The sequence below is a fragment of the Podarcis pityusensis genome, assembly GCF_964106645.2.
Source record: "Podarcis pityusensis genome assembly, chromosome: 6".
Classification (NCBI taxonomy): Eukaryota; Metazoa; Chordata; class Lepidosauria; order Squamata; family Lacertidae; genus Podarcis; species Podarcis pityusensis.
The window spans coordinates 52958981-52985799 of NC_138030.1; the positions used below are offsets into that span (position 1 = coordinate 52958981).

A 26819-nucleotide genomic window follows, 5' to 3' on the forward strand; every position below is an offset into this window, starting at 1 on the left:
ACAACGCAGCAGGGGTGATAGTTCATCTTCTTTCAAAACTTCGTACACGGCTTTTCATTTGTAACAAATTAACAAAATGGTTCAAACTAGAAAACCACAATTGTCAGTGAAACCATAGCAGTCAGAAAGCCAGAGTTAACTGCTGACAAAAGCAGAGCAAGAAAAGTGGGGAGAGGCACAATGGGAAATGCCCTCTTCTAGACTCCCACTGCCAACCTAACATCTGTAAGCTGTGGCACAGTTCGGAGGGCCCCATTGTTGCACCATGGTAGAGACTGCATTGTGTTTCATTTGAAGGTTTCTTGCAATCTACTAGCCAATACTGTGGAAATAGCCACACACAACCCAGTGGGGAGGTAGGGAGCTTATAGCTTGCTAACTGTGAGCAAAGTGTGTGAGAACTTGCTTCACCCTCAGTGCTGTGTGTGGGGTATTGGAGAAGAGCTCGTTGAAAATGCAATAGTAAGTTACTCAGCAGCATAGGTTAGTATTTTATAAACTGCAAATGAGTTTAAGTTTGGAAATGAGTAATTGTTACTCTTTGCTAAGACAGACCAAAGTCTGTCCATCTCCTAGCCATTTTCTTCAGGCTTCTAAAGGTCAGGCCAATTATTTGTGTGTGCTTTCATGCATATGCGAGATGGCTTGGTTTCCACTGAGAGGAGGAAAATTATGTACCTGATCTTTGTAATGTACAGGCTCTATTTACAAGGAATAAGTTGTCGTCATAATGACTATTTTGCTCCTAAAAAAAGAAGTGAGCAATGGTGTAGTTGCTTGTTACATCTGATGTGAAGGAGACTGCTCAGAATTGTAAGGACTTTTTTGTCGACTCCAGCAGGAAAACAACATTGAGTTACTGTTTTAACAGATCAAAGGTCAATTTTCTGGGATGCCTTGGGCGGAGTCTTATCTTGGGAGCCCCTATGTTGATGGTCTCTTGGAATGTGAAATAGCTCAGGAACTGTTACTTAAATAGCACCAGCCTCCTCCAGTGTCAGAGAGAGGCAAACTGGGAAGACAGAGAGAAGGGCTTTGCCATGATCCAGGAGAAGTTGATAGAGATTCTGCCCAGGGATGGGCTATATCCTCAGGCTGCTCTTGCTGTTGCCTGTGGCTCGGCAGCAGCGGTTGTGGTTTGGAAATGGGTGGCCCGCAAAAGGATTCTGCGGAAGATGGAAGAGGCCAGGCAATGGCGAGACGACCGCTTGGAACAAATGGAAAAAATGATTTGGAAATTTAAACAGAAGGTAACTTTTAATTGGGGTGGGGTGCAGGGGAAAGAGATGGAGGCCTCTTCTGAAAATGAGATCTTCCTCGAACAACACTTTTAATGGCTGTGATCATGTCTAGCTGAGAGCACTCCAGTTCGGTTTGCTAGGGATTGTGTCCACTTTGTGCAGTTCAAATAAAACTTGGGACCTTTTGGATGCAAAGCAAGCACTGCTGCACTGAGCTAATGCTGAGTCCCTAAGACGGACAGCATCTTGTGCGCCTCATTCTGGCAATTCCTGCAGCTAAGCTGGTGCCCAGTGTATTGCTTTCCTTTCCTTTGGACCACATCAGTGAGGCTGAGAGGGGGGTCTTGTCGTCTGGGCAGCCCAGGGCCTCCATGACACTGCCTAGGCTTGACGCCAGATAGGTCACTTTGGTGCTGCTAATTCAGCAAAAACAACGCAGGAGGCAGCAGTTACAAGTTACTGGTCTCTCCAGTAGTTTTGTTTTTTTTAAGAGTATTGGGACAAATGGATTTTTACTGCATAATCCAGTCCCAAAACCATTCAACATTCTTCCAATACTAGCTTGAGAGTGGGTCTGTCAGGCCATTTGGGCTGGTTTTGGCTTTTGAACCCAGAATCTTGGTGCCCAAATTGTTAGGATTAGCATGTTTGCAGCAGTATCCAAAGTCTGTCTCTTAACAGCAAATCTCCTCTTTTCTGAAACTGCTGGTCACAGGCAGGCTACAGTCCTGTATTTGTGGGTGGAGGAATATGCATTAAAAGTTGGGAGGCTGATGGTGATAGTTCTGCTGCACTTACTCAATCCCATAAATAAACAGGAATAACAAGCTGGTGATCCAGGGTTTGACTGTGACTCTGAAGGGGACTGTAGATTAGTGTTTAACAGATTTGGCAAATATTCCAACATTGCTTCAAGCTCCTGACTTCAAGTGTACACACTAATCTGAGCAAGATCAAGATAGGAGAAACAATTGAAATGGGGAGTTGGGGCCTCATTACAGGCAGCATCAATGTCCCTATCTGCAACACAGGTCCCATTTTGATTGCATCATCACCTGCATCATCATAGTACTCACTGGGAAATCAACATTGTAATAGGACTGTATGAAGACCTTGCAAATTCTGTACTGTTAAGATAAAATGGGACTTTGCTACCACCTGTTGCAGTGCATTCTTTGGAGTCCTTTTATTCAGAACTCTGCGACCGAGAAACCAGAGACAGGCTTTGTTCATGTGAATAAATAGATATGAATGGTTATTTGGTTGGTTGTGTGTGTGTCGTCTGGGCAGCCCAGGGCCTCCGCAACACACAAGCACACACACACAGAGTGGCCCACCCTCTCTTGCTGTGACCATGTCCACAGCTAATATGTCCACAGCCTTAGTAAGTTCTGGCAAAGGCAATACAGACCCCAACAGACAAAAAGGTGTGAAATGGCAGAAGACCTTGAGCTGTTTTGGGTGCCTTTTTAGAAATGTATTTCTCTCTTCCTTAATATATTATGTACCTCTGCTTGACTAAGGAATTCCCCAAGGAAATAGAAATCTTTACCTTATTTTAGGGATTGCTTCCAAATGGATAGGCACTCAACCTTGGTTTACTTTTTGAGGAACTTATGACTGATGCATGTACAATGTCTGTAAATTCTACTTTAGTTTTTGTTGCTATTTTGTTTTGGTTATTGTTTCCTGGACCTATCATGGAAAAAATTAACCATTTAAAAACAACAACAACAACTGATGGGACTGCATTCTGGTTTCACAATTTTGAGCTTGTGACCAAAGTGACTTTTATAATTTGGGGCTATTCCCAATGTGTGAGGATAAGCATTTCCTTCTGACACAGCTGCCTCCTCTTGCAGAACCCTGGAGTCCAGTCAGAATTTATTCTCTCCCTGTCGCTTGTGGAACTGGCAGAGAAACTTAGAGAGGAGACGCTTTCTCCAGAAAGTGTCCTGTATACCTATGTAAAGAAGGTGAGTGCAACTGCTTCAGCAGGAAGCCTTCTGACATACTTCTGTTCAACCAAGTGACTTTCCAGATAATCCACCATTTTTATGTACTAATTGGTAGCTGTTGCTCATTTGGTCCCAGGGGCTCTGTCAATGTAGTGTGTCTGTTATAGGGATATCTGTCCCCCCCTCACCCTTTAAACCTTTTCCAATGTCCTCATTTTACAAAGGGTATAGGGGAAAAAAAATCAAGTAACAGATAGTGCTGAAGGTTTGAAATGTATTGGAGCTCATAGGAGAACAATGCCTGTCACCTGTTGCTGCAGAGCTTGGCTATGACTGTGCCATTAGGCAGGGGTGAGTAAGTGCTGGTTCCTGGACCAATTGCTGCCATCCCAGACCACTGTCAAGCCCCTTAGCACTCTCCCAGTGCCAGTGTGGTGTAGTGGTTAAGAGCGGTAGACTCGTAATCTGGGGAACCGGGTTTGCATCTCTGCTCCTCCACATGCAGCTGCTGGGTGACCTTGGGCTAGTCACACTTCTCTGAAGTCTCTCAGCCCCACTCACCTCACAGAGTGTTTGTTGTGGGGAAGGAAGGGAAAGGAGAATGTTAGCCGCTTTGAGACTCCTCCGGGTAGTGATAAAGCGGGATATCAAATCCAAACTCTTCTTCTTCTTCTCCCCAGGCCATTCACATAACAACGGCCCTGTTCCATGCTTAAATGATTTTATCTGGCTGGAATGTGTTATTGAAATGTGATCGTGCCTTTTTCTTGCCTGGCTGGAGAGAGATGTGTGTCTTCTTGTATACCCAAAATGTGATGCAGTGGACAAAGGTCACATACTTTGCTCCACCCATTTTTGACTCTGATTCAACCTATGTGGCTCCTGGAAGGTTACCCATGAGGGAATATGGCCCCCAAGCTACAGAAGTCCCCCAGCCTGCACCGGCTCAACTCTTAATGAATTTGTACCAAGTTATGGGTCATCTAAATCTCAATTATGCTTTTACTGGGCCAAAATGACTGACATGACTTTTAAGTTTGTTAAACTTAGGAGCTGCAAGTAGCAAATTAACAGTCTTCTACCTTCCAAGGTTTTTGACAATGATGACATTTTGAACTCACTGCAGAGATACCTTTTTTATAATGTGAATGCTCTCTTTCTCCCTATTCCCCCCCCTCCTCCTTGGCAAGGCTCTTGAAGTGACCCAGGAGGTGAACTGTGTGACCGATTTTATTCATGGCTGTGAGGAACAGCTCCAGGAAGTGAAGAATCAAAAGGAGAAAGGCCTGCTGTATGGGATTCCTGTCAGCATTAAAGACCACATTGGATGCAAGGTTAATCCCCCTTTTACCCTTAAATGTGGTCACCACTTTCCTTATGATGATCTGTCTGTGCATCAGTTGTGATGTTGATTGGTTCAACGTAATCATTACTTCTCCCCTCTCACAGCAGCTTCAGCTAACATACAGGGCATGGCCCATTTAATTTTGGCCATTGTGGAACTCTAGAGAAGGGAGATAACTGAAATGGAGTACAGCATGATCACATTCCAATGAAATATATATACATTTCCAAATTTGGCATACATAACTGTGTGCACATGTGCACATCTACAGATATGAGTGCATGTTACATGGATTGCCTGGTTCCGCTCACTATGAATGCACAAATGTTAAGGTTGAAATAGCTCTTTTTAAAATGACTCCAGTATGGTGTAGAAATTAGTATGTCAGAGTATGGCTGAGGCAACTCGAATTCAAATCCTTGATCACCTGTGAGGCTTACTTTGGGCCAGCCCCTGTCTCTTAGCCTAAACTACTCCACAGGTATTGTTGGGTGGATAAATATGGGGAGGAGAGTCATTTTCTTCCATTGTGAGTCCTTTGGAGAAAAGGTGGGATATGTAATAAATCAAATGAATGAATGTTTGAGAATTGTAATTGGGTGCTAGGGTATAATATAGTCAAGAATCCATTCTAATTCTGTATATGATTATGATTATGATTATTAAAAACTTGCTCCTAGTCCATGGCAGGCCATCAGGGTGGGCCTTGGCTAATTAAATAATATATGGCTCTTTAAACTGTGGGTATTGTTTTTGTTTGTTACTATGTTGTGTATGTTTGTTACTATGTTGTCATGTGATCCTCACATGAAGGATGGTGTAGAAATTCAATCCATCCATCCATCCATCCATCCATCCATCCATCCATAAGTCAATCAATGTTTTCTATCAGGGCCAATCCCCCTGGGATCTGGGAAAGCTTTCTTTGTTTCATGGCATCTATTTTACCAACAAGGCTTAACAGTTTCGTTCTTGGGCCAAGCTACATAGCTCTAGACTTGTTTGCCCCATCATGTTAAATCAGCTGTGTTTGGTTTCCCCCCAAAGGGCCACATCTCCACGTGTGGGTTGGTGCACTTTCTCGGCAAAGTGGAAAAGGATGACAGCGTGATAGTAAAAGTTTTGAAGAAACAAGGGGCAATACCATTTGTGAAGACCAACATTCCCCAAAGCATGATTAAGTATACTTTAGCACACTCTCTTCTTTTGTAATTCCCTGTTGCTTTCTCTTTTTACAAATATACCATAGGACTAAGAAAAAAGAAATAAAAATAGTGAGTAGCTTGGCTTTCCAATGTAGCAAAAAACACTATGGGGGACATTACAGAGATTTGGGGCTTTTTTTCAGATGGCACTCACCAGAACTCAGTTCTGGCACCTTTCTGGTGGGCGCCATTGCCATTCTAAGAGAATGAGGGAGCTGTTTATGGCATATTTTCTGGAAAAATAGCATTGCAGAGTTTGATAGATTATGATCAATGTGGGGGAGAGTGATTTGGGAGGAATTATTAAATAGGAAGCATCTCTTCACAATTAAGATAGGGAATTTACTCCTATAATATGTTATGGCAGACAAACCCTGCCCCAACAGCGTCCACTCGCTTAACTTTTGCCAAGTTAGATCACTGAACCATCTAGCTCAGTTTGACTACCCTGAGTGGAAGTGGTGGGTCTTCAAGGATTCAGACAGGAGGGTTTCACACCCCTACTTGAAGATGCCAGAGATAGAAACCAGGATCTTTTATATTATTAATGAAATCTGTTCTTCATATACTTCCAATGAAATTTTACATTTCTCTCTCACCCCATAAAGAGCATTCTCTTCCTGGTGAAGGGGGCAGGGCTTTTGCTATGTACCTCATTACACTCACATGTGCATCTCCAGTGGGCATAGAGCTGGGATGAAGAACCTGTGGGTTTTGCTGGGCTACAACTCCCATCATCCTTGACTATTGACCATACTAGCTTGGGTGCTGGGAACTGGATTCCAACATGATAGGAAGAGCCATAAGTTCTCTACTTCTTCCTTAAAAGGACACAAATTAGGTGGTTGACTGGAAGAAGCGGACCATTTGGATCCCTTCCAGTCGGGATTCAGGCCTCATCATGGGACTGAAACTGCCTTGGTCGCACTGGTTGATGATCTCCGGCGGGCTAGGGACAAAGGTGAGAGCTGTTTCCTAGTTCTGCTGGATCTCTCAGCGGCGTTTGATACCATCGACCATAACATCCTTCTGGACCGTCTTGAGGGGCTGGGAGCTGGGGGCACTGTTATACAGTGGTTCCGCTCCTTCCTCCTGGGCCGTGTTCAGAAAGTGGTGGTGGGGGATGAGTGTTCAGACCCCTGGGCCCTCACTTGTGGGGTGCCTCAGGGTTCTGTCCTCTCCCCCATGCTTTTCAACATCTACATGAAGTCGCTGGGAGAGATCATCAGGGGATATGGGCTGGGTGTTCATCAGTATGCAGATGATACCCAGCTCTACCTCTCTTTCAAATCAGAACCAGTGAAGGCAGTGAAGGTCCTGTGTGAGTGCCTGGAGGCGGTTGGAGGTTGGATGGCGGCTAACAGATTGAGGTTGAATCCTGACAAGACAGAAGTACTGTTTTTGGGGGACAGGAGGCGGGCAGGTGTGGAGGATTCCCTGGTCCTGAATGGGGTAACTGTGCCCCTGAAGGACCAGGTGCGCAGCCTGGGAGTCATTTTGGACTCACAGCTGTCCATGGAGGCACAGGTCAAATCTGTGTCCAGGGCAGCTGTTTACCAGCTCCATCTGGTACGCAGGCTGAGACCCTATCTGCCTGCGGACTGCCTCGCCAGAGTGGTGCATGCTCTGGTTATCTCCCGCTTGGATTACTGCAATGCGCTCTACGTGGGGCTACCTTTGAAGGTGACCCGGAAACTACAGCTAATCCAGAACGCGGCAGCTAGACTGGTGACTGGGAGCGGCCGCAGAGACCACATAACACCGGTCTTGAAAGACCTACATTGGCTCCCAGTACGTTTCCGAGCACAATTCAAAGTGTTGGTGCTGACCTTTAAAGCCCTAAATGGCCTTGGTCCAGTATATCTGAAGGAGCGTCTCCACCCCCATCGTTCTACCCGGACACTGAGGTCCAGCACTGAGGGCCTTCTGGCGGTTCCCTCACTGCGAGAAGCCAAGTTACAGGGAAGCAGGCAGAGGGCCTTCTCGGTAGTGGCGCCTTCCCTGTGGAACACCCTCCCACCAGATGTCAAAGAGAACAACAACTACCAGGCTTTTAGAAGACATCTGAAGGCAGCCCTGTTTCGGGAAGCTTTTAATGTTTGATGTATTATAGTATTTTAATATTCTTTTGGAAGCCGCCCAGAGTGGCCGGGGAAGCCCAGCCAGATGGGCGGGGTATAAATAATAAATTATTATTATTATTATTATTATTATTATTTTACCAGAATGCAGGTGGTTGGTGGTATTTTTGAATGCTTCCCACACATCAAATGTTGCATAGCAGGGAGTATGCAGGTTAGAACTTTCCCCCTGGTTGAATAGTTATTTATTTTCAGGTAACTTTTTAATGAACTTTTTTTCAGTTGTGTGGGTTTCCCACAGGCATCTGATTGGCCACTGTGACAATAGGATGCTGGAGTAGATGGGTCATTAGTCTGATCCAGCAAGCTGCTATTAAGTTCTCAATAGTGGCATTCCCCACCCACAGTCAACTCTTCAACCTTAGGATTCTACCAACTTTTTCTTCAGGATGTCTACATTAGCACTGGTTATTATTACTCACGATGCTAAATGAAACATCTACGTTCAGAGAAAATACATCTCAGAAGAGGGGATAAGCTATTTCCACTACATCCTTCTTGTGCATTTCTCTGCAGCATCTGAATGACCATGAGTGATTCTGCAAGATGGTTCTTATTTTGTTACCTTGCATTAGTCTTTATGGTGTAATTCAAGGGCATTCCCTGTATTTCTCAATTGCCTGATGCTATTTCCATTCTATTATTTACCTACTGGGCAATATTTAACTTAATAGTTGTGCTATTGGAAGGAATAGTGTTAGCATAATGGAATCCCCCCCTCCAACCCGGCACATACTTTGCTCAGTCCACAAATCTGCTCCAGAACCCAGAACAGATTTAGGGGAGGGGTTCAGGGGGGAACGTTTCATTGCACAAGCAGAACTCCTTGTGCTGATGGAACATTTTGTTTAGCCCTATGTTGGATGCAACCCATTGTCTCATGCTTTGTTTGCGTATAAGGCATAAAGCTCCTATAAAACATTAATGGTCAACCCACTTTCTATTTCACTCAGCTATGACTGCAGCAACTTAATCTTTGGTCAGACAATCAACCCCCTGAACCACAAGAAAAGTCCCGGTGGTTCCTCTGGAGGGGAAGGGGCACTCATTGCAGGAGGAGGGTCCCTCTTGGGCTTTGGGACAGACGTCGCTGGAAGCATTCGGCTCCCATCAAGTTTCTGTGGGCTTTGTGGACTCAAACCAACTGGTAATCGACTGAGGTGGGTCCTGGAAAGTTCACTCAATTAACTGGTCCTGGGCTGGCAGATAGTCAAACAGGTGAATGCTAATGGAATGTGTTTATCGAGCATTAGTGGGAGATGCTTCATTTGAGCAGAAACAACCAGTGCTTTTTGACTTTGCATATTGAATGTAGGTATTCCTGTAGTTCATGAGTGGGGAACTTTGAGTCTGGGGATGAAATGTGGGCCTGCTCTCATTACCAGCCCTGCACTGTGTCCTCCTTAATTGCTTTTGCAGTGGCTGTTTTACAGAAACAAAGTCTCCTTCCCACTCCCTGTACATGCAGCATAATGCCTTGTGTTTGTTGAGATGAAGAGATGCACGTGGGGCTATAGAAACTTCTGCCTTTTGTGTGGCTGGACTGTAGCCTATAATACCAAAAGAAGAGTCACATCCATCCGTCCAGCCACTTTTCCCTTCTAACCCTGCCAGCCATGGGCCTGTGGCCCCAGGAATGTTGCTCACAAGGAAATGTGGCCCCTGGGGCTGGAAAGGATTTAACACCCTTCCTTGATTGTGATAAATATTCCAATTTTATGCATTTAGAGATAATTGGAGCAAAACTAAGTTTATTGTCATAACTGTTACTGCTACATTTAAATGCCCTGGGCCACTTTAGGAGGAAGAGTGGGATATAAATTTATATGTTTCTATTATTCTAATTATAATTGATATATTATATACAATATTATATATTCTTTTTAAGTCAGTACTTTAAATTTTAGTTCACTACATAATTTCTTTGCTATACATTCATTCACGTTATAAAAGTTGCACCTGGCTGTTTGAAACATGTAATTGTTGTTAATATCATGCTACATCTAAAGTCAAACTCGATTCTCTCATGGTAATATTTACCATGCCAGCAAATTGTAACTGAATGAATTGTTAACTCCAGTGTAGCTGAACTCTAGTATCATTTCTGAATGCCTGCATCTGATTTGCAACTGAAACATGGATCATCTTCTACTGTGTTGATAGTTACAACTCTTTTTCTCTTGTTTGCATCATTCCCAGCACACTTGGTCTTGCTAGCCCTATTGCTGGCATGAAGTCAGGTAAGTAATTTTTACCCATTCAGATTAGTAAAAGAACCTGCAACTATGCTAGGAACTTGCATGTCCTTTCAGCGACATCAGAGTGTATTTAAATAATGTAGTCCCCTTGCTGTAAACCAGGGGTAGCCATTGTGGTCCCTCTAGATATTTCTGGACTTCCAACTTCCATTATCTCACATTGACCATCTGCACACTGACAATGTTGAATGGGGCTGATGGGAGCTGGAATCCAGCATCATCTGCTCACCATGTTCATTATCCCTACCAACCAAATCATTAGTATAGTAGCTCTGAACTAAAATAACTGAATAAAGTTTAAACTTTTGGTAATAAGAGCAGAGATCACAGTGCATCCTATTCAGACTGAAATCCATTGTGTGTCAGTGGAGTTGTGTACCTGACTTAGTGAAAGTGAACTTGGGAATTTTAAGAACAGTTTTTCTGGGTTACACTACTTGTCCATTTAGCCCAGTATTGTCTAAATCCCCTACTATGTGACTATTTTAACTGGAGGTGCCTGTTCTTGAACCTGGGATCTTCTGTGTGTAATGCATGTGTTCTATCACTGACCTGTGTGGTTCCTCCCCCTGTCTTGGCTACTGGAATGTAGAGTAGGGCATAAAAGTCCACATGCTTTCTCCCCTCCACCTCCTATGTCTCCATTTTCTTTGCAGTTACAGCAACAATTGGCCCAATGGCAAGGGATGTGGACAGCCTGGTTCTGTGCATGAAGGCACTCCTGTGTGATGAGTTATTCTCCCTTGATCCTTCAATACCACCTATGCCATTCAGAGAGGAGGTAAGTGGTGTCAGTGACGAGGGAGAAGCTGAAACATTCAGCACCATGGACAGCACAACCCTTGGTCAACAATGAATGATGCTTTCTATGAGACCCTTTCAAATAATTTATACAACGATCGTAACACTGAGAATGTATGATCTGATGCAGTTCTGCATCTGCCAATATTTTGGCCATTTAATTGACTCCTGGTGCATCAGTTTCATCATATCAGTTCAAACTCAGCCCGTTAACTGTTCCACAGACCCAGTGTCCCATAGCTTCTTCAGTAAGACTCATTATTTTGATCAACTTCAAATACTTTGCAATATTATTCTTGTGGCACATGAAAGATTTGGAAGAAAAGTTTCTGAACAAGCTAAGCTTTCATTGGAGGAATATGTAGCAAAACTTTTTACTTGGGATAAGTCATCTCCAGCCTCATTTATTGCACTCTCACTATGTAAAGAACCAGGGCTATCCATATAAGACAAATTAATTTCATCCTACCACAATAGCCTTGCAGTTACCTTTGCCTCCCTTCCTCCAGCTGCTCCAGTTGCTGATTCACAATAGTCCAGCATAGATTTCTGGGCTAAATTTGGCAATAGAGTTCCAAATGATTTATCTGAAGCACTGCTGGTCTGTGCTTGTGTGGTAACCATATTAAAACTGTTAAAAGTGCAGGGTCTCCTTTGGTAGAGATTAGCTTCTGAACATTCTTTATCAGCTGAATGCTAAACACTGAATCAAAACAGCTGTTCTCCCAGCATTTGTCCTCCAATTAAAATATATGGCTTTTAAGTCCACATAAGAGTAAAACAGATAAAACAGATATGCTCCTTGCTTGTATGTGCCAATTAACATCAACAGCTGAGCCAACTGGCTTTAAAATTATTCAAAATAAAAATAAATTTAAACAGGCCATGGAGCTCAAGGACACAAGCAGCCTTACTTGTAGCAATCTTCACCTGGAAATCTAGAAAACCTTCAAGGCATTCTATCACCTTCCAAATCTTTTGATCAGTGTTGAAGAAACAGTCCCACTGCAGGGATGTGGTTTATAAAAGTGGTTGGAAGCTATTGCTATGCTTCAATGGCCACCTGTAAATAGAAGTTCCTATTTTCTTCATCATCTTCCAGATATACAGCAGTTCAAAGCCCCTACGGATTGGATACTATGAAGACGATGGCTATTTCCAGCCATCTCCCAGCATGAGGAGGGCTGTTCGGGAAACCAAAAATCTTCTTCAACTCAGAGGGCATACAGTATGTCTGTTTCTTAATTTCTTCACCCAGATTCCATTCTAGGATTTTGTTTGTATCTCTGACACTTTGCCCCAGCTGCTACAGTCATGTGATGAACACTGTCAGATCTACATTGCTTTCAGTTTTTGTTATTGGGTGGGGGAATGAGGCCCAGTTCACACCATGCCTTGTCCATCCAGACATTCTCCTTGCCTTTCCCTGCTATATATTCATGAAAACAAGCACAGTATGTGAACCGGGCAATTGTAAATATATATTAGATTTCTTATGTATGTATTTGTATAACAGAAGAGCTGTAAAAATATGCCATTTCTCTACAGTTAGGAATTCTGTGCAGGAAAAATGCTTGTATACTGTCATGCTCAATGAACATGAATATCTTTCACCACATGTGCACACTTGGTTCTAACACATATTTAGTTGCTCACATGGATACACAGTTTTATACACAGAGAGTGTGGAAATCTCCTATGTGGGAAATTTATTGCACATACATTGGCCTTAATATCAACCTATCTGGAATTTTGGAAACCAATCCACACAACTCAACAAATCTATGCAAGTGCTAGAGAGTACATTCCATAAGAAACGGCTGCTAATCCTGGTCCTCAGAATGTATCTGCGTGACATTTTGTTTAAACACTTGTTTGTGGTGGTCAAAATTTATCTGGGGTATACATGAAGAACATAATAGGCCCAGGCTTATAATTTCTGGGGCAAATTAGCTGCAAAATGAGGAGAGAGCATAGAAAATTTCCATTCCTGTTGCACTTCTACCACCCAACCCTTTACTAGAACTTTGCTTCATTTTCCTCAACACTTTCAGAGAGCTCTCTGAATCTATTAAAGAGTGGGGTGGATTACATAATCCTTATGTGCAGCTCATATAATTTTGCCTGCTGTCAAATAAAAGCTGTTATCTTCTCTTCACAGCTCATCCCCTTTGTTCCTCCTCGGCTTAATTATGTGGTTGATGAGCTCTACACCAAAGGCCTATTTTCTGATGGATGTGCAAATTTGCTGGACAAGTTGTAAGTAGACGTTCTGGTATGTGAACATGGCTGTTGCTTGATAACATTGCTTTTATAGCCATGCATTGGAAAAGCGTGATGCCCAGGATAGCTTTTTTGATAATAATTGGCACATTAATAAATAACAGATTTTCATCAGAGTATGTTTAATGCTAGGGAAAACTCAGGGATAGGAAAAGTTCATTTTGTTTTTCCGTGCACTGCTCTGGCTTGCCAGAAGCGGCTTAGTCATGCTGTCCACATGACCCGGAAGCTGTATGCCGGCTCCCTCGGCCATTAAAGCGAGAGGAGCACTGCAACCCCAGAGTCGGTCACGACTGGACCTAATGGTCAGGGGTCCCTTTATCTTTACCTTTACCATGCAAAGCACATAGCCAAATGGAGCCAAGAGGATAAACTAACTTTGGCTTCACAAACTTTGCAATATAAGAAGTTAGGCAGCCATGAGCTACAACACTGAATGAGGCTATTGGTTCCTCTAAGTCAGTGCTACTGGCAAAGACTACCCAAGGTAACAGAGGTCTTTTCACAGGCTTGCTACCTGAGCACTTTTTCAATGTAGATATCAGGGCAGAACTTTTGTTTTGTTGTGTGCAAAGCAGGTGAGCTATGAAACTATCTGTAAGCTAGGAAATCAGGAAGGCATCATTCCAAGTTTATTCTCACTTGGGATTCTCAGGAACCTAAATTCTTTCCCAGGTTAAGCAATGTAACTTCAGATATAAAAACTGAAAAACTTCCTTTTCTTCTTCTTTCATCTTCCAGCAAAGGAGACATTGTGGACCCAAATTTGAAATCCCAGATTAATTGTTACCGTCTTCCCATTCTAGTGAAGAGAATTTTTGCATTCCTCTTGAAACCTATAGTAAGTATTTGGCTCCTTTGTTTCACTGCAACTGCACGTGCTTTAAGATGCTGACAAGCATAGGGTAGGATGGCTGGATAGCGTAAGGTGAGTACATGTCAAAGAGATGAAGTGACTGCTCTGTACAGTGATACCTCTAGTTATGAACTTAATTCGTTCCAGAGGTCTGTTCTTAGCCTGAAACTGTTCTTAACTAGAGGCATGCTTTCGCTAATGGGGCCTGTTGCTGCCACTGCGCCGCCGGCACAAGATTTCAGTTCTCATCCTGGGGCAAAGTTCTCAACTTGAGGTAACTCTTCCAGGTTAGCAGAGTTTGTAACCTGAAGCGTTTGTAACTCGAGGTACCACTGTATTCAACACCAATGATGTGATTGTTGGGGATTCACAATGAAACTAAGCTTGTGTTTCTCTCCAGTACCCTCGGATTGCCAGAGATCTCAATGCACTATGTGGAGTTGGGTAAGAAACATCTGGTTTAAAGATTATCATTGGTGACATTAGCCTTGGGGGTAATCTGCTGGGGGGCACATGCAACTACGGGTATTTTTCTTGCCATTTCCTTCCTCTTCCTCTTCCAACACCCTCTTCTATCTTGCTTCCTCTTTGCCCAGCAGACTGCCAGGGAAGAGACAGATCTGCTCTTCTCAGAGGACGGAACTGACAGTATTTGTAATTAGGCTGAGGTTCAAATGAAGTTATTCCAAGGATCATGTGCAGCCCTTGGGCCACAGGTTGACCACTTCTCCTGTGAAACGTAAAGTTTCATCACCTTCCAGCAGCAATGGGGATGCTTGGCCCCTCCAGATGTAGCTGGACTGCAACTCTTGTTATTCCTGACCGTTGGACATGCTGGTTGGGTCTGATGGGAGTTGGGATCTAATGACATCTGGTGGGCTGCAGGTTCCCTATTACTGGCTTTCAGGAAGTACAGATGGAAGGGAGAGTGTAGTACCCAGCAAATGGACTGTATGTTGGCAACTTTGCTCTAGTCACATAGAATGCTGTCTGTAAGGAAATCTGGATGCTTTCAGGTCCCATTTATCTCTATAGTTTGGCAGGCAACTTTAAGGTTAATGCAATATGTATATAGCTTCAGTGCTATTCTGCTATGCCTTTCATATGACAGCAGGCATCTTTGGGAGGCTGCAAAGTGTTGCAGAGGTCATGAGGCATAAAGCAGGAGAGTCTGGTTCCTCATCCCTTCCAGTCCCACGGAGTGATTGACTCAGTCCTCTTTTGATCTCTTATGAAGAGATTGATTGTGAATTACCACATAGCCAATGAACATTAACCGGCACAGGGTGGGCGGCATCCCATTTTTGTACACTGTTGCAGAGCCACGGTGGAACCATCCCATTTTTTTTCTCTAATCATGCTGACACATTTTAAGCAGCACTCTTGAGTACTTCTCTTTCTGCTGGGCAGTCATCTCTTCATTATTTCCAATGTTGCAGGTCAGCAAAAAAACTATGGAACCACCATGTGGCAGCAGCGGTGAGTTTATGTTTACCATTAAGGCTTCATACACCCAAATTGCAATTAATTATGAATGAAATTTTAGATAAAGGAGAAATACCTAACTCGCGGCAAGAAGCATTAATAACCCTTATCCCAAAGCAAGGTACAGATTTGAGACTTATAAAAAAACTACAGGCCAATATCTTTATTGAATATAGACTATAAAATATTTACTGGAGTCCTTGCAAATAGAATGAAAACTCTGCTAAAAAGGATAATTAAAAAAGATCAGGCAGGATTATTACCAGCCAGACAAATAAAGGACAACACTAGAATACTAGAATAATTATAGTAATGAATCCAAGTAAAGAAATTGTAATGCTTTTAGTAGACGCTGAAAAGGCATTTGACAGTGTCTCTTGGAAATTTATGATCAAAACGTGAAAGCTTAAATTTAGGTAAAAGATTTATGAATGGAATTCAAGCAATCTACAAAAAACAAACAGCTAAATTAATCCTAAACAATGAAATTACAGAAGAATTTGACATCGAGAGAGGGACGCGACAGGGATGTCCTTTATCCCCACTTCTATTTATAACAATATTAGAAACTCTATTAATAGCTCTGAGAAAGGATGAAGAAATAAAGGGCATATGTCTTGGGACACAGTGTTATAAAGTAAGAGCATTTGCAGACGATGTGATCATTACAACCGAAATACCAAAATAAAGTATAAATAAAGCATTGGAAAGGATGAAATAATTTGGTGAAGTAGCAGGATTCAAATTGAACAAAGATAAATCGAAATTGATAACTAAAAATATAGGCGAGAAAGGAAAAAAGGAATTAGAAGAAATAACAGGACTAAAAATAGAAAATAAAGTGAACTATTTAGGGATATGGATTACAAATAAAAATACAAATTTATTTAAGGACAATTATATTAAAAAATGGAAATAAATTAAAGGAAGTATGGACAAATGGGGAAAATTAAAACTATCATTAGGAGGAAGAATATCTATGATTAAAATGATGATACTCCCCAATATTCTATTTTTATTCCAAATGATTCCAATTGTAATAGGAACTAAATATTTTATAAGCTGGCAAAGAGACCTTGCAAATTTTATATGGCAGGGGAAAAAAGCAAGGATAAAATCAGAAGTAATGATGGGCCCAAAAGAAAGTGGAGGATTCGCAGTGCCAGATTTAAGGAAGTATTTTGAGGCAGCGTGTTGGTGCTGGATAAAAAAATGGATATTATTAAAAGATAATGAAGTCCTAACATTAGAGGGCTGGGACAAAATATATGGATGGCACGGCTACTTATTCTATGATAAAAAAGAACAACACAAAAAATTTACAAACCACATAGTAAGAAAGGCTCTATTGGATGTCTGGGAAAGAACAAAAGGAAAAATTATTGAGAAAACTCCCCAATGGATTTCGCCAGTGGAAGCAACTACAACATTAAAGAGTAATGTAAAAGAGACTTGGCCAACATACAGGGAAATATTAGAGGAAGCAGATGGAAATATTAAATTAAAAACTTACGAACAATTACAAACATTTAGAATAAATTGGTTACAATATTATCAATTAAAAGCAACTTATGAAAAAGACATAAAAAGGGGGGGATTTGAAAGTAAAACCTCAAAATTAGAAAAGGAAATACTACAGAGCGATAAAAAAATACTTGCAAAAATGTATAGACTATTAATGAAAACCACCCTAGAACAAGAGACGAAAGGGGAAAACATGTTAAAATGGGAGCACGATTTGGGATATGAGATAGATCTGGAAAGATGGAAAACTTTTTGGGAGGAAAATATAAATTTTACTGCTTGTGATTTATTAAGGGAGAATTTCAGAAAAATGCACCACAGATGGTACCTAACCCCTGACAGATTGTCAAAAAGAAATAAAAGGAACAACGACAAATGTTGGAAATGTAACAGAACAAAAGGTACATTATATCACATGTGGTGGACTTGCCCAAAGATTAAAATCTTTTGGGACATGATCCATGACGAAATAAAAAAATGGATAAGGACATCACATTAAAAAAAGGCAGAGGCATATTTAGATAAAGATATCCCCAAAGAGAAAATTAACTTATTTCTATACGCGACAACAGCGGCAAGAATTTTGATTGGTAGCTACTGGAAAGAGGAAAGCATCCCAACAAAAAGAGAATGGTTGGGGAAACTTTGCGAGTACCTGGAATTAGCAAAATTGACAGATATAATAAGGAGAAAATCCAAAACTATGGTTATGAAGCAATGGGAGTGTTTAAATGATTATTTACAAAACCAGGGCTCAACTACAAAAATCTGGTTGTGTTTAGAATAACCTTGTGCGTAATATAAAAAAATAAAAATAAATACAAAGAGAGACATTAAGGAAGCCCAAAGGGAAAATATGAAGAACAGAGGCTCTGAAGAACGGATTATTAAAAACGCGTGAGGTAAACGGTGGAAGTCTTTTTTTTCCTTTTCCTTTTTCTTTTTTCTGTTTTTTCTTTTTTCTTTCAAAAGAAACAATTTGTTTAAGGTAGATAAGGACAAGATGAAATTATACAATTGAATGTAAATGTGGATGGGAAATGGCTATGTATTGTGAGTGCTTATCTATTTTGAAAAAAATTCATATATGATCTGTTTTTTTTACTTTTTTATTCTCTTTTTGTTCCCTTTTTCTTTATTCTGATATCTTACATTTCATTTCACTGTGTTATCATGAATGGCATTTTATAGAGGTATAAATAACTGTAAATATGAAAAGAGACAAAATATTCTCTAATTCCTTTTCCTTGGATAGATGTATTTGTTTTTCTCTTTTGTATTTTCTTTTGTTGTGATTATGTATTTTAACTTGTATTGAATAAAAAATTATTAAAAAAATAAATAAGGCTTCATACAATAACTAGATTGCCATCTAATCTTGTCCAGTGAGCTATGCATATATGGATGTTCAACAGATGCTATATTTTTTTTGACACAGAATGGATTTCCATATAAGAATGATACTATACAAAACAGCTCTATGAGTTGCTTCACCTGAGATCTTTTGTTTTTGGCTGTTAACAGAAACACCACATTTTAAACTCAGATTTGAAGGGCAGGGGGTCTGTTTTCTATTTCACTTCTAAAATGCATTAAGAGACCCTTCATACTTGATGGGTAGTGTGTGTATTTTTACTGGGGTATTGTTTGTAGGCTGTGGCAGACCCTGCTTTTTTAAAAGAGACCTTGTTCCATTATCAGCTACAATGCTTATATCCCAGCTGGATCACTGAGGTAATCTGTAGAAGCATCATCTCTTGCCCCCCAAATTGGTGAGACTCATTTGACAAGAAACTGAGCCTTCAGGGTTGTTTGCCTACTCTCGCGGCATGCTCCTCCAATAGACAGGTGCCTTCTGCATTGACTTTCAAGGATTTGCTAAAGTTGCTTCTTTGCTGCCAGACTTAAGCAGATGCTTCAGATAATAAGATAATTCTGTTAAAGGCATCTCTTTTTGGATTGTTCTTAAGGTATTTTAATTGCTGTAAACCCCTTTGGTATTTTTTGTGTGGGTATTAATATTTTCATAAATAATAAATAGAACAAAGGTGGCAATCTAGTCATTCCAATAAGAAAGTTTCTGTGTGTTCACAATTTCTCTTGCTTCCAACTTTACCAACATTCTCTTTACAGATGTATCGTGAAGAATTCCTCGCTGAATGGAGGAGACTGAAACTGGATGTCATCCTCTGCCCTGCTTTGGGTCCAGCGTTTAATGAGGGCTATCCTGCGAAACTATTTGGTATTATCTGTGTCCCAGTAATGTCTACTGTGGGTGACATGTGGCCTCCCCACCTTTCCATAGCAGTAACATAAATTCTTGTCTGTTTCTCAACTCCCTTTTTATCTTCCTACATGCCAAAAACATACTTAGCTCAAGATGACCAAGGGGTCAAAATGTACGAATGTGGGGCCGTTTGGTGAAGGCTACAAGTACAAATAATAAATAGCTACACATGTCAAATAAGAGAATTAACTGGAAGCATATCGTGAAGTTGAGCAGTTCACTCCTGGACCTGTGAGCAGTTTGGCTCATGCTGATTGGGGCTGATGGGAGTTGTAGTCCAACAACATCAGGAGGGCACCATGTTGCCTTGTTTTGCCTCTGGTTTCGGCTTAACTTAAATGGGGGGAAATCCCAGTTAGCTATGGTTTCCCTTCAGAGTAGTTCTAAACAACAGCAAAAGTCTTGCTCAAATTAAAAACAAAAGCAAAAACCCAGGTCACGTTATTTATAGCTTTTCTGTACTTTCAGCTGCTACATCCTACACCAATTTATACAACCTCCTGAACTTTCCTGCTGGAGTTGTGCCAGTCACCACTGTTTCTCAAGCTGATGAAGAAGAGCTCAAACACTACACAGGGCATTATGGTGACCCTTGGGACAAGCGCATGAAAGAGGTCGGCGCACATTTACCAGAAAAAACCCACCTGCCTTTCCCCAGTCCTTATGCTCCCTAACTATACCTTGAAGGTTTCTAATGCTGTTGGGTTGTCCTGTCTTTTTGCCTCTCCATTTTCAGGCTGTCAGCGATGCTGTTGGGCTCCCTGTGGCTGTCCAGTGTGTGGCTGTGTGTTGGCAAGAGGAGCTGTGTCTTCGGTTCATGAAGGAGGTGGAGACTCTTGTTCATGAGAGGAGAACTCCAAAATGATTATAGCATCAATACTAATGGAACAATGCAAGCTACCACAGTGAGGGTTAGAACATCTCCAAGTTCACTTATGAAATATTTTAAAATGCAGGTTAAGGCGTGGTTATTTGTGAAATCCAACATCCTACTCAGCGGGAGGCTATTTATGACTAAGGCCTAGTTCTCACAAACAGCAGAAGTCGTGCTTGCACTGTACTACTTCAGATTGTACATGATCAAATGTTTCTATATTCAGAATATACTCTCATGTATAGAATACAGCGACCTCATACTCAGCATTATTCAGGAATTATAAGCGACCCAAAAATCAGTTAAGCTTTCGTAGCTTGAGTCCACCATCTTGATTCACAATGGCATATAAATGAAATGAAGCATAATCAAAAATCTGTTACTGATTTCAGGAACGATTATGCACAGTTTGGTTATGATATATCTTACGTGTTGTCCAAATGCATAGTGAACAAACAACTTCTCAAGTTACAGACTAGCATATCAAGGAGAAATCTAGGCTAGACTCCCACAGAGCAAATGAGAACTTTTGTTCCTGAGATTAATGGCACCAAGAAATATTATTTTTGAGGAATGTGCAGGGGAAGAAAAGGTTATTCTCCTTCACTTGATGCCCAATAGTAAGTGGCTTCCCACTGTGTCTACTTTCAATTAAGGGAAAAAGCTAGAGTTACATCTTGTTTGGCCCTCGTATTGTGATTAAAATGTGTTTTGTATTCTTTAAACATGGTTCTAGTAAGACAGCCACCCTAATAAAGCAGCAGCACGAGGGGCAACTTGTGTATTGGGCAACCTAGTAAGGCAATGCTTGTTAGAGGCATCTATGCTTGTGATATAGCCATTCTTTATTACAATGATATAAAACAAACCTCTTAATTCTACCCTATCCTTTCATCTTAAAGTTAAGTGTATATAACTCAGATAGACTGAAAATTAGTAGCTCCCTTGATATCAAGGCCAAATATCCTTAGCAACTGCTTAGCGACCACATATCAGAATAGACACATTTGTGTGGATGGTGTTTGCTTTTGGAAGCCAAGAACAAAGATTCAGGGTGGGGCTTGTAGATGTGAGGTGTGAAGATCAACCTGGAATTGTGGTGCAAGCAATCTGGACTTCGCTTCTTACTCTAGGCCTACTGGCTTCTTCCATTAATGTGAAGAGGACAACACCGAGGCAAACCTGGATTTTGGCAGTGGATTCTGGAAATGGATAATGTTGTATCCTAATCTATACAAAAGCAGTTCTCTCTTTGTTCCAGTTTGGAGAAGGCTACATATTGAAGCACCAAAGACCCAACACCTGCTTGCAGGCACCTCCATCTCCCACACCTCACCTTCTTCCTATTTTTGCTTGACACAGTGATCAGCCATCCTTGGTATGTGTGTGGATTAGGGTTAGTCTGCTTAGGTAGCATAACTCCTTCTATCCAATTTCTATTTGCATTTTTCCCAGGGCAACGTTCCATAAGGGAGAGAATGCCGCTCACGTGAGCAGCGTTACCCCCCACCAAAGGCCCTTGCAAGCTGGTGCCTCTGTACCTAACGGGTCCCCTCCAAAATATTTCTTCACACGCCACTGCACATGGTCTATTTTCCATTCTGCTTCTAAAATGCACTAAGGGACTCTTACTTTTCTACTGGGATATTGCTTTGAGACTGTGCTCTTTTCAGAATCGGCCACAAGGTGGCAATGTAATCATCCTAAAAAAACAAAGTTTATGGGTGTCTAGAATCTTTCTCTTACTTGCAGCTTCTCCAAAATTTTCTTCACAGACTTACTGTGCAGAATTCTTTGCCAAATGGAGGAAATTGAAACTGGGTGTCAACCTCTGCCCTGCTTTGGACCCATCTTTTAATGAAGGCTATCCTGGGAAATTGTTTATCTGTGTGATGCCCACTGTGTGGGATGTGTGGCTTCCTACCCATTCCATAGCAGTGGCCGGCATTCCTCTCTGTCTCCAATGCAAAGCAATGGGCTTAGTTTGAGATGACCAAGGTGCAGAAGTGGACAGATGTGGGAGTACAATGAAGAAAATTGATAAATGCATCAAGTATAAGAGAATTAACTGAAGGTGTATTGTGAAGTTGAGCAGTTCACATAGGGACCTGTGGGCAGTTGGGTGCTATTTACCTTTTTAAAAAGGTAGTTGCTACTAGTTTGCTTCTTTCTTTCTCCGTTGTTTCTATTGCAGGTGGCATCAGTTAGTGAAACAAGAAGGTAATTTAATTTAACCCCCCTCATCGAATAGGCCAAAGAGTGGGGAGCTGCCGGAAACACACTAAACTGTAATCATACGACTGCCAGATGATGCTGGACTCCCACCGGCCCAGGCCAGCTTGGCCAGTGATCAAGGTGTGGGGATGTTAAGGACTGTAGGAAAGGATATATTTAACAAGTATTATCCTTCCTTCACTCATGCTAGTAAGTGATGTAGCAGAGCAGATTCCCCTCAATATAGCTGGAAGCTAGTTTGCAGATTCGTCTGAATGTGCTACTTAAGATTATTTTCTGGTGTCCCCTTTTATCCCTCCTAAAAGAATAAAGACTCAAGAGTCTTTCTGAGTAAAGTAACAAAAAGTTTACTCACATTTCAGTTCATGATTTGATCCCTGAAAGGCAGACTTTACTTGGTAGTTGCACAAAGAAACTGTGTGAGTTTATGTCATAGGGAGAATGAACTCATGTGCTGCTGGCTGAGAGCCAGCAGACAGCAAAATTACATGAAGACAACAAAATGGCTGCAGGAGAGCAGCATGGCTGCAAAAGATAGAACAAGACAACACTGGAGCAAGGCAACTTCAAGACTGAGAAAATGGCTGCATGACTTGGCTCTTTTTATGGAGTCAGCCAGAGCCACACTCATATCCCAGATCACATGCAGGGGGAGGAAGCTCCAGACCAGTGGAACAGGAAGTTACACTGACTGGATGTCCCCCTGCCTGTGTCCACTCTAGGGAAATAAGGAAAGTTGCATTTAACTATACCAATGGATTACATCCCACACAAGGATGATGGGTGATGTGGTCCAGTAGCATCTAGAGGGCCAAAGGTCAGCCATTCCTGCTGTCTGTGACTGGTGACATCTTTGTCCTTGGCTGCATTTCTATCTGGGAAAAAGGAGATGCCATTTTTAGAGCAAAGTATGGATGTACATAGATCAAAGTCTTCTGTTGCCTTCTCTTATAGTGGGAACAGTCAGTATGGTGTCCTCCTGATGTTGTTTAGTTTCAGCTCTCAAAATATACTGTTTAAGTGTGCTATACTGTAACAGTTCTTAGAGGAGTAACTACAGAAGCTGTCAAAATAAAAAAAATCCTTCCAGTAGCACCTTTAAGACCAACTAAGTTAGTTCTTGGTATTACCAAGAACTTGGTAATACCAAGAACTAACTTAGTTGGTCTTAAAGGTGCTACTGGAAGGAATTTTTTTTTTTTTTTTTTTTGACTATGGCAGACCAACACGGCTACCTATCTGTATACAGAAGCTGTGATAACTAAAGAAGCAAAAACAACAAGGAATTTAAGCCTTTAAGGTGGCACAAAAATCTTTGATGCAGAATACTGGAAGTGAAAAGAATATAAAGCCAATGTGGATGTTGCCAATTTTTGTCAACACTGTGCTTAATCATAGAATTTTGCTGGATGACCACAGTCAAAGGAGCTCTTAACATATCTTTAAACCAGTTAATGTTTTTGGGGAAAGGCATTAACTTTTGTATTTCATGGCTATGGAAAATTGTTTTTTCTTAGTTATGTGCAAAATACTATAAAATTAAAATCCATCATGAGCGCCAGCAAAACATTCCTTGTATTCAGGACTTTCTGCCCAAGATGCCAAACTGTCTTCCTTCAGCTGTCTGCAGTAAGATGATTAAACTATTTCAATTATGTTTAAATAGGCTTGTTAAAAGAAACTATTTAGGAATCCATTAAATTTTATCTCTGGATCAGCAAAATGTTTTCCTTTCCTGCATTTAAAAGTTATATACCAAAGAGCAAAATATGTGGTGGGGAGAGACTTGCCAAGGCAGGAGGGAAGTACAAAGAAGTCTCTTATCTCACTAGGTAGTAGGTACAATGCCTGACCAACTTATTCCACTAAATTGGATATGAGATTTAAAAAAAAATAAAAAATAAAATGTTGTTCCCAAGCACAGTGAAATTCCTCTTCTGGAAGTCTCTCGGAAAGATTAGACGGCCTATTTTGAATAAATATGTGAAATTCAGCTTTACTAATCTTTCCACATCCCTTCTCACCACTGGCTCACATTCCACATGTCGCTGTGATGCAGGGTTTTCTCAATCTCTGATTTCATCACCAGGCTGGTCCATGCATACCAAGAGCAGGGTGGCAGGGTGAGTGATTGAACGGCAGGAGGCTCCATGCGGGCCAGAGGCTGGGCACTAGGCACTGCTCCCTTTTAAAGGGGAGAGGTGTCCTGGTCCTGGTCCTTGCCCAGCCTCCCTCCCCCCCCCGCTCACCTGATTGGCTGTCTGGGAAGCTGGTTTTTGCAGTGGGAAATGCACAGTTGGATTGGGAGGTCTTGCACACACACACACACACACACACACACACACAGTTGTGCGATGTGATCCCTCATTCCCCTGACTCCTGGGCCACTGCATGCTGCTCCATGAAGCAAATGGTGGCCCCCACAATGACACAGCAAGCCTATGTTGTAAGTAAAACATTTTAAACTTACTTAGCATTATGTGCTCTGTTCATTGCAAGAGGGACAGAAAGAGGGGAGAGTTGCCACAGACTAAATGATATCTGAAAAGCCTATATTCCCAAATAATATGATTGCTTGAGTTTTGTGAGTTTGAACTCTGCTATTGGGGGCTCTCTCCTGCTGGAGAGTGAGTTTAGTCCTGCATTTTGAATCCAGGCAGCCAGGGGATCATTTTGTTATTTACCCTGCACATATGGGCCACAGGGATTCATACCCCCCCATATGTAGATTCTGGTAACAGATTGCCATACCTCAATTTAGGCCCCACCTGCACCCTACATTTAAAGTAGCATGAACAACCCCTTTCCCCAAGGATCTCTGGGAACTGTAAATTGTGAAGGGTGCTGAGAGACCCCATTCCCCACACCAAACTACATTTCTCCAGATTTCAGGATTATTTAAACCTCTCTGAGAATTGTAGCTCTGGTTCAGTAAATCTAGATTAGATTAATGCAATGTTATATGGGGCTGCCTCTGAAGACAGTTCAGAAACTTCAGCTGGTACAGAATTCAGTGGCCAAGTTGCTCACTGGGATAAGATGGTTTGAACATATTGCACCAATCCTAGCGCAACTGCATTGGACGCCAATTAATTTCTAGGCCCAATTCAAAGTACAGTGGTACCTCAGATTAAGAACTTAATTCGTTCCAGAGGTCCGTTCTTAACCCAAAACTGTTCTTAACCTGAAGCATCACTTTAGTTAATGGGGCCTCCCGCTGCTGCCGCGCTGCCGGAGCACAATTTCTGTTCTCATCCTGAAGAAAAGTTCTTAACCCGAGGTACTATTTTGGGCTTAGCAGAGTCTGTAACCTGAAGCATATGTAACCCGAGGTACCACTGTAGTTGTTTTAAAGCCACCCTGTGATCATAATCTGAGGCCCTTTTTCGTGTTTCTCTTCGCAGGATGTCTGGACAGCAGCAACACAAGTGTGGGCCTTTTCTGTGGTGGCTCCCTGCTTGTGGAATGCTCTCCCTGGGGAGGCTTGCCTGGTGCCTTTGTTGCATATTTTTAGGTGCCAGGCAAAAACAGCCCTCTTCTCCCAAGCATTGGCTAATTAAACAATCTATGGCCTCTTAAACTGTGTGTGGGGGTTATTGTTTTTGTTTATTATTAGTAGTATTTACGTATTTTTATATTGTAAACCACTCCGTGATCTTCAGAAGTAAGTAAGTAAGTAAGTAAGTAAGTAAGTAAATCCATCAATTCATCCATCCATCCATCCACCCACCCATCCATCCATCCCCCAGATGTGCCTCTTAGCTTATCTAGAGTCCATTTGTGACAGTTCCTAAAACTGCAGCCAGCACCTCAGCTATCATCTGGCACATATAGATTTTCATCACATGTTGCCCTGGAAGTTAATTTCACTTGCTCATGATCTTATTTGATGAGTTGGGCTTGATGTCCTCTAGAAGAAGAAGAAGAGAAGAGTTTGGATTTGATATCCCGCCTTTCACTCCCTTTAAGGAGTCTCAAAGCGGCTAACATTCTCCTTTCCCTTCCTCCCCCACAACAAACACTCTGTGAGATGAGTGGGGCCGAGAGACTTCAATGAAGTGTGACTGGCCCAAGGTCGCCCAGCAGCTGCATGTGGAGGAGCGGAGACGCAAACCCAGATTCCCCAGATTACGAGACTACCGCTCTTAACCACTACACCACACTGGCTCTCTACCCTGCAATTGTCTCCCTCATGCTCACACACCCCTGGGAAGATGATAAAGTTTTTTTCAATAAAATAAAAACAAACCCTAGAATATGGAAAGGAACAGGTGGATCTTGTACTGCTAAGATTAAGAGCTCAGAAGAATGTTGGAATGTTTGGGA

General features: G+C 41.8%; 1 protein-coding gene across 2 annotated transcripts; it reads left to right on the forward strand.

The window, feature by feature from the left end:
- Nucleotides 1–56: 56 nt before the first annotated feature.
- LOC308479051 (vitamin D3 hydroxylase-associated protein-like) lies at nt 57–26400 on the forward strand. Of its 2 annotated transcripts, XM_081009413.1 has the most exons (16): nt 57–1250; nt 3104–3217; nt 4390–4533; nt 5592–5725; nt 8844–9050; nt 10090–10130; nt 10805–10929; nt 12052–12177; nt 13111–13208; nt 13974–14073; nt 14489–14532; nt 15528–15567; nt 19231–19339; nt 19853–19998; nt 20121–20295; nt 25898–26400. In XM_081009413.1, the coding sequence occupies exons 1-15, from the start codon at nt 1041–1043 to the stop codon at nt 20247–20249; spliced, it is 1767 nt and encodes a 588-aa protein (XP_080865539.1). In that variant the 5' UTR covers nt 57–1040; the 3' UTR covers nt 20250–20295; nt 25898–26400. The 2 variants fall into 2 exon arrangements, with proteins under 2 accessions (XP_080865539.1, XP_080865538.1); XM_081009412.1 differs by lacking the exon at nt 25898–26400 and having other exon boundaries at nt 58–1250; nt 20121–21030.
- Nucleotides 26401–26819: the final 419 nt, after the last annotated feature.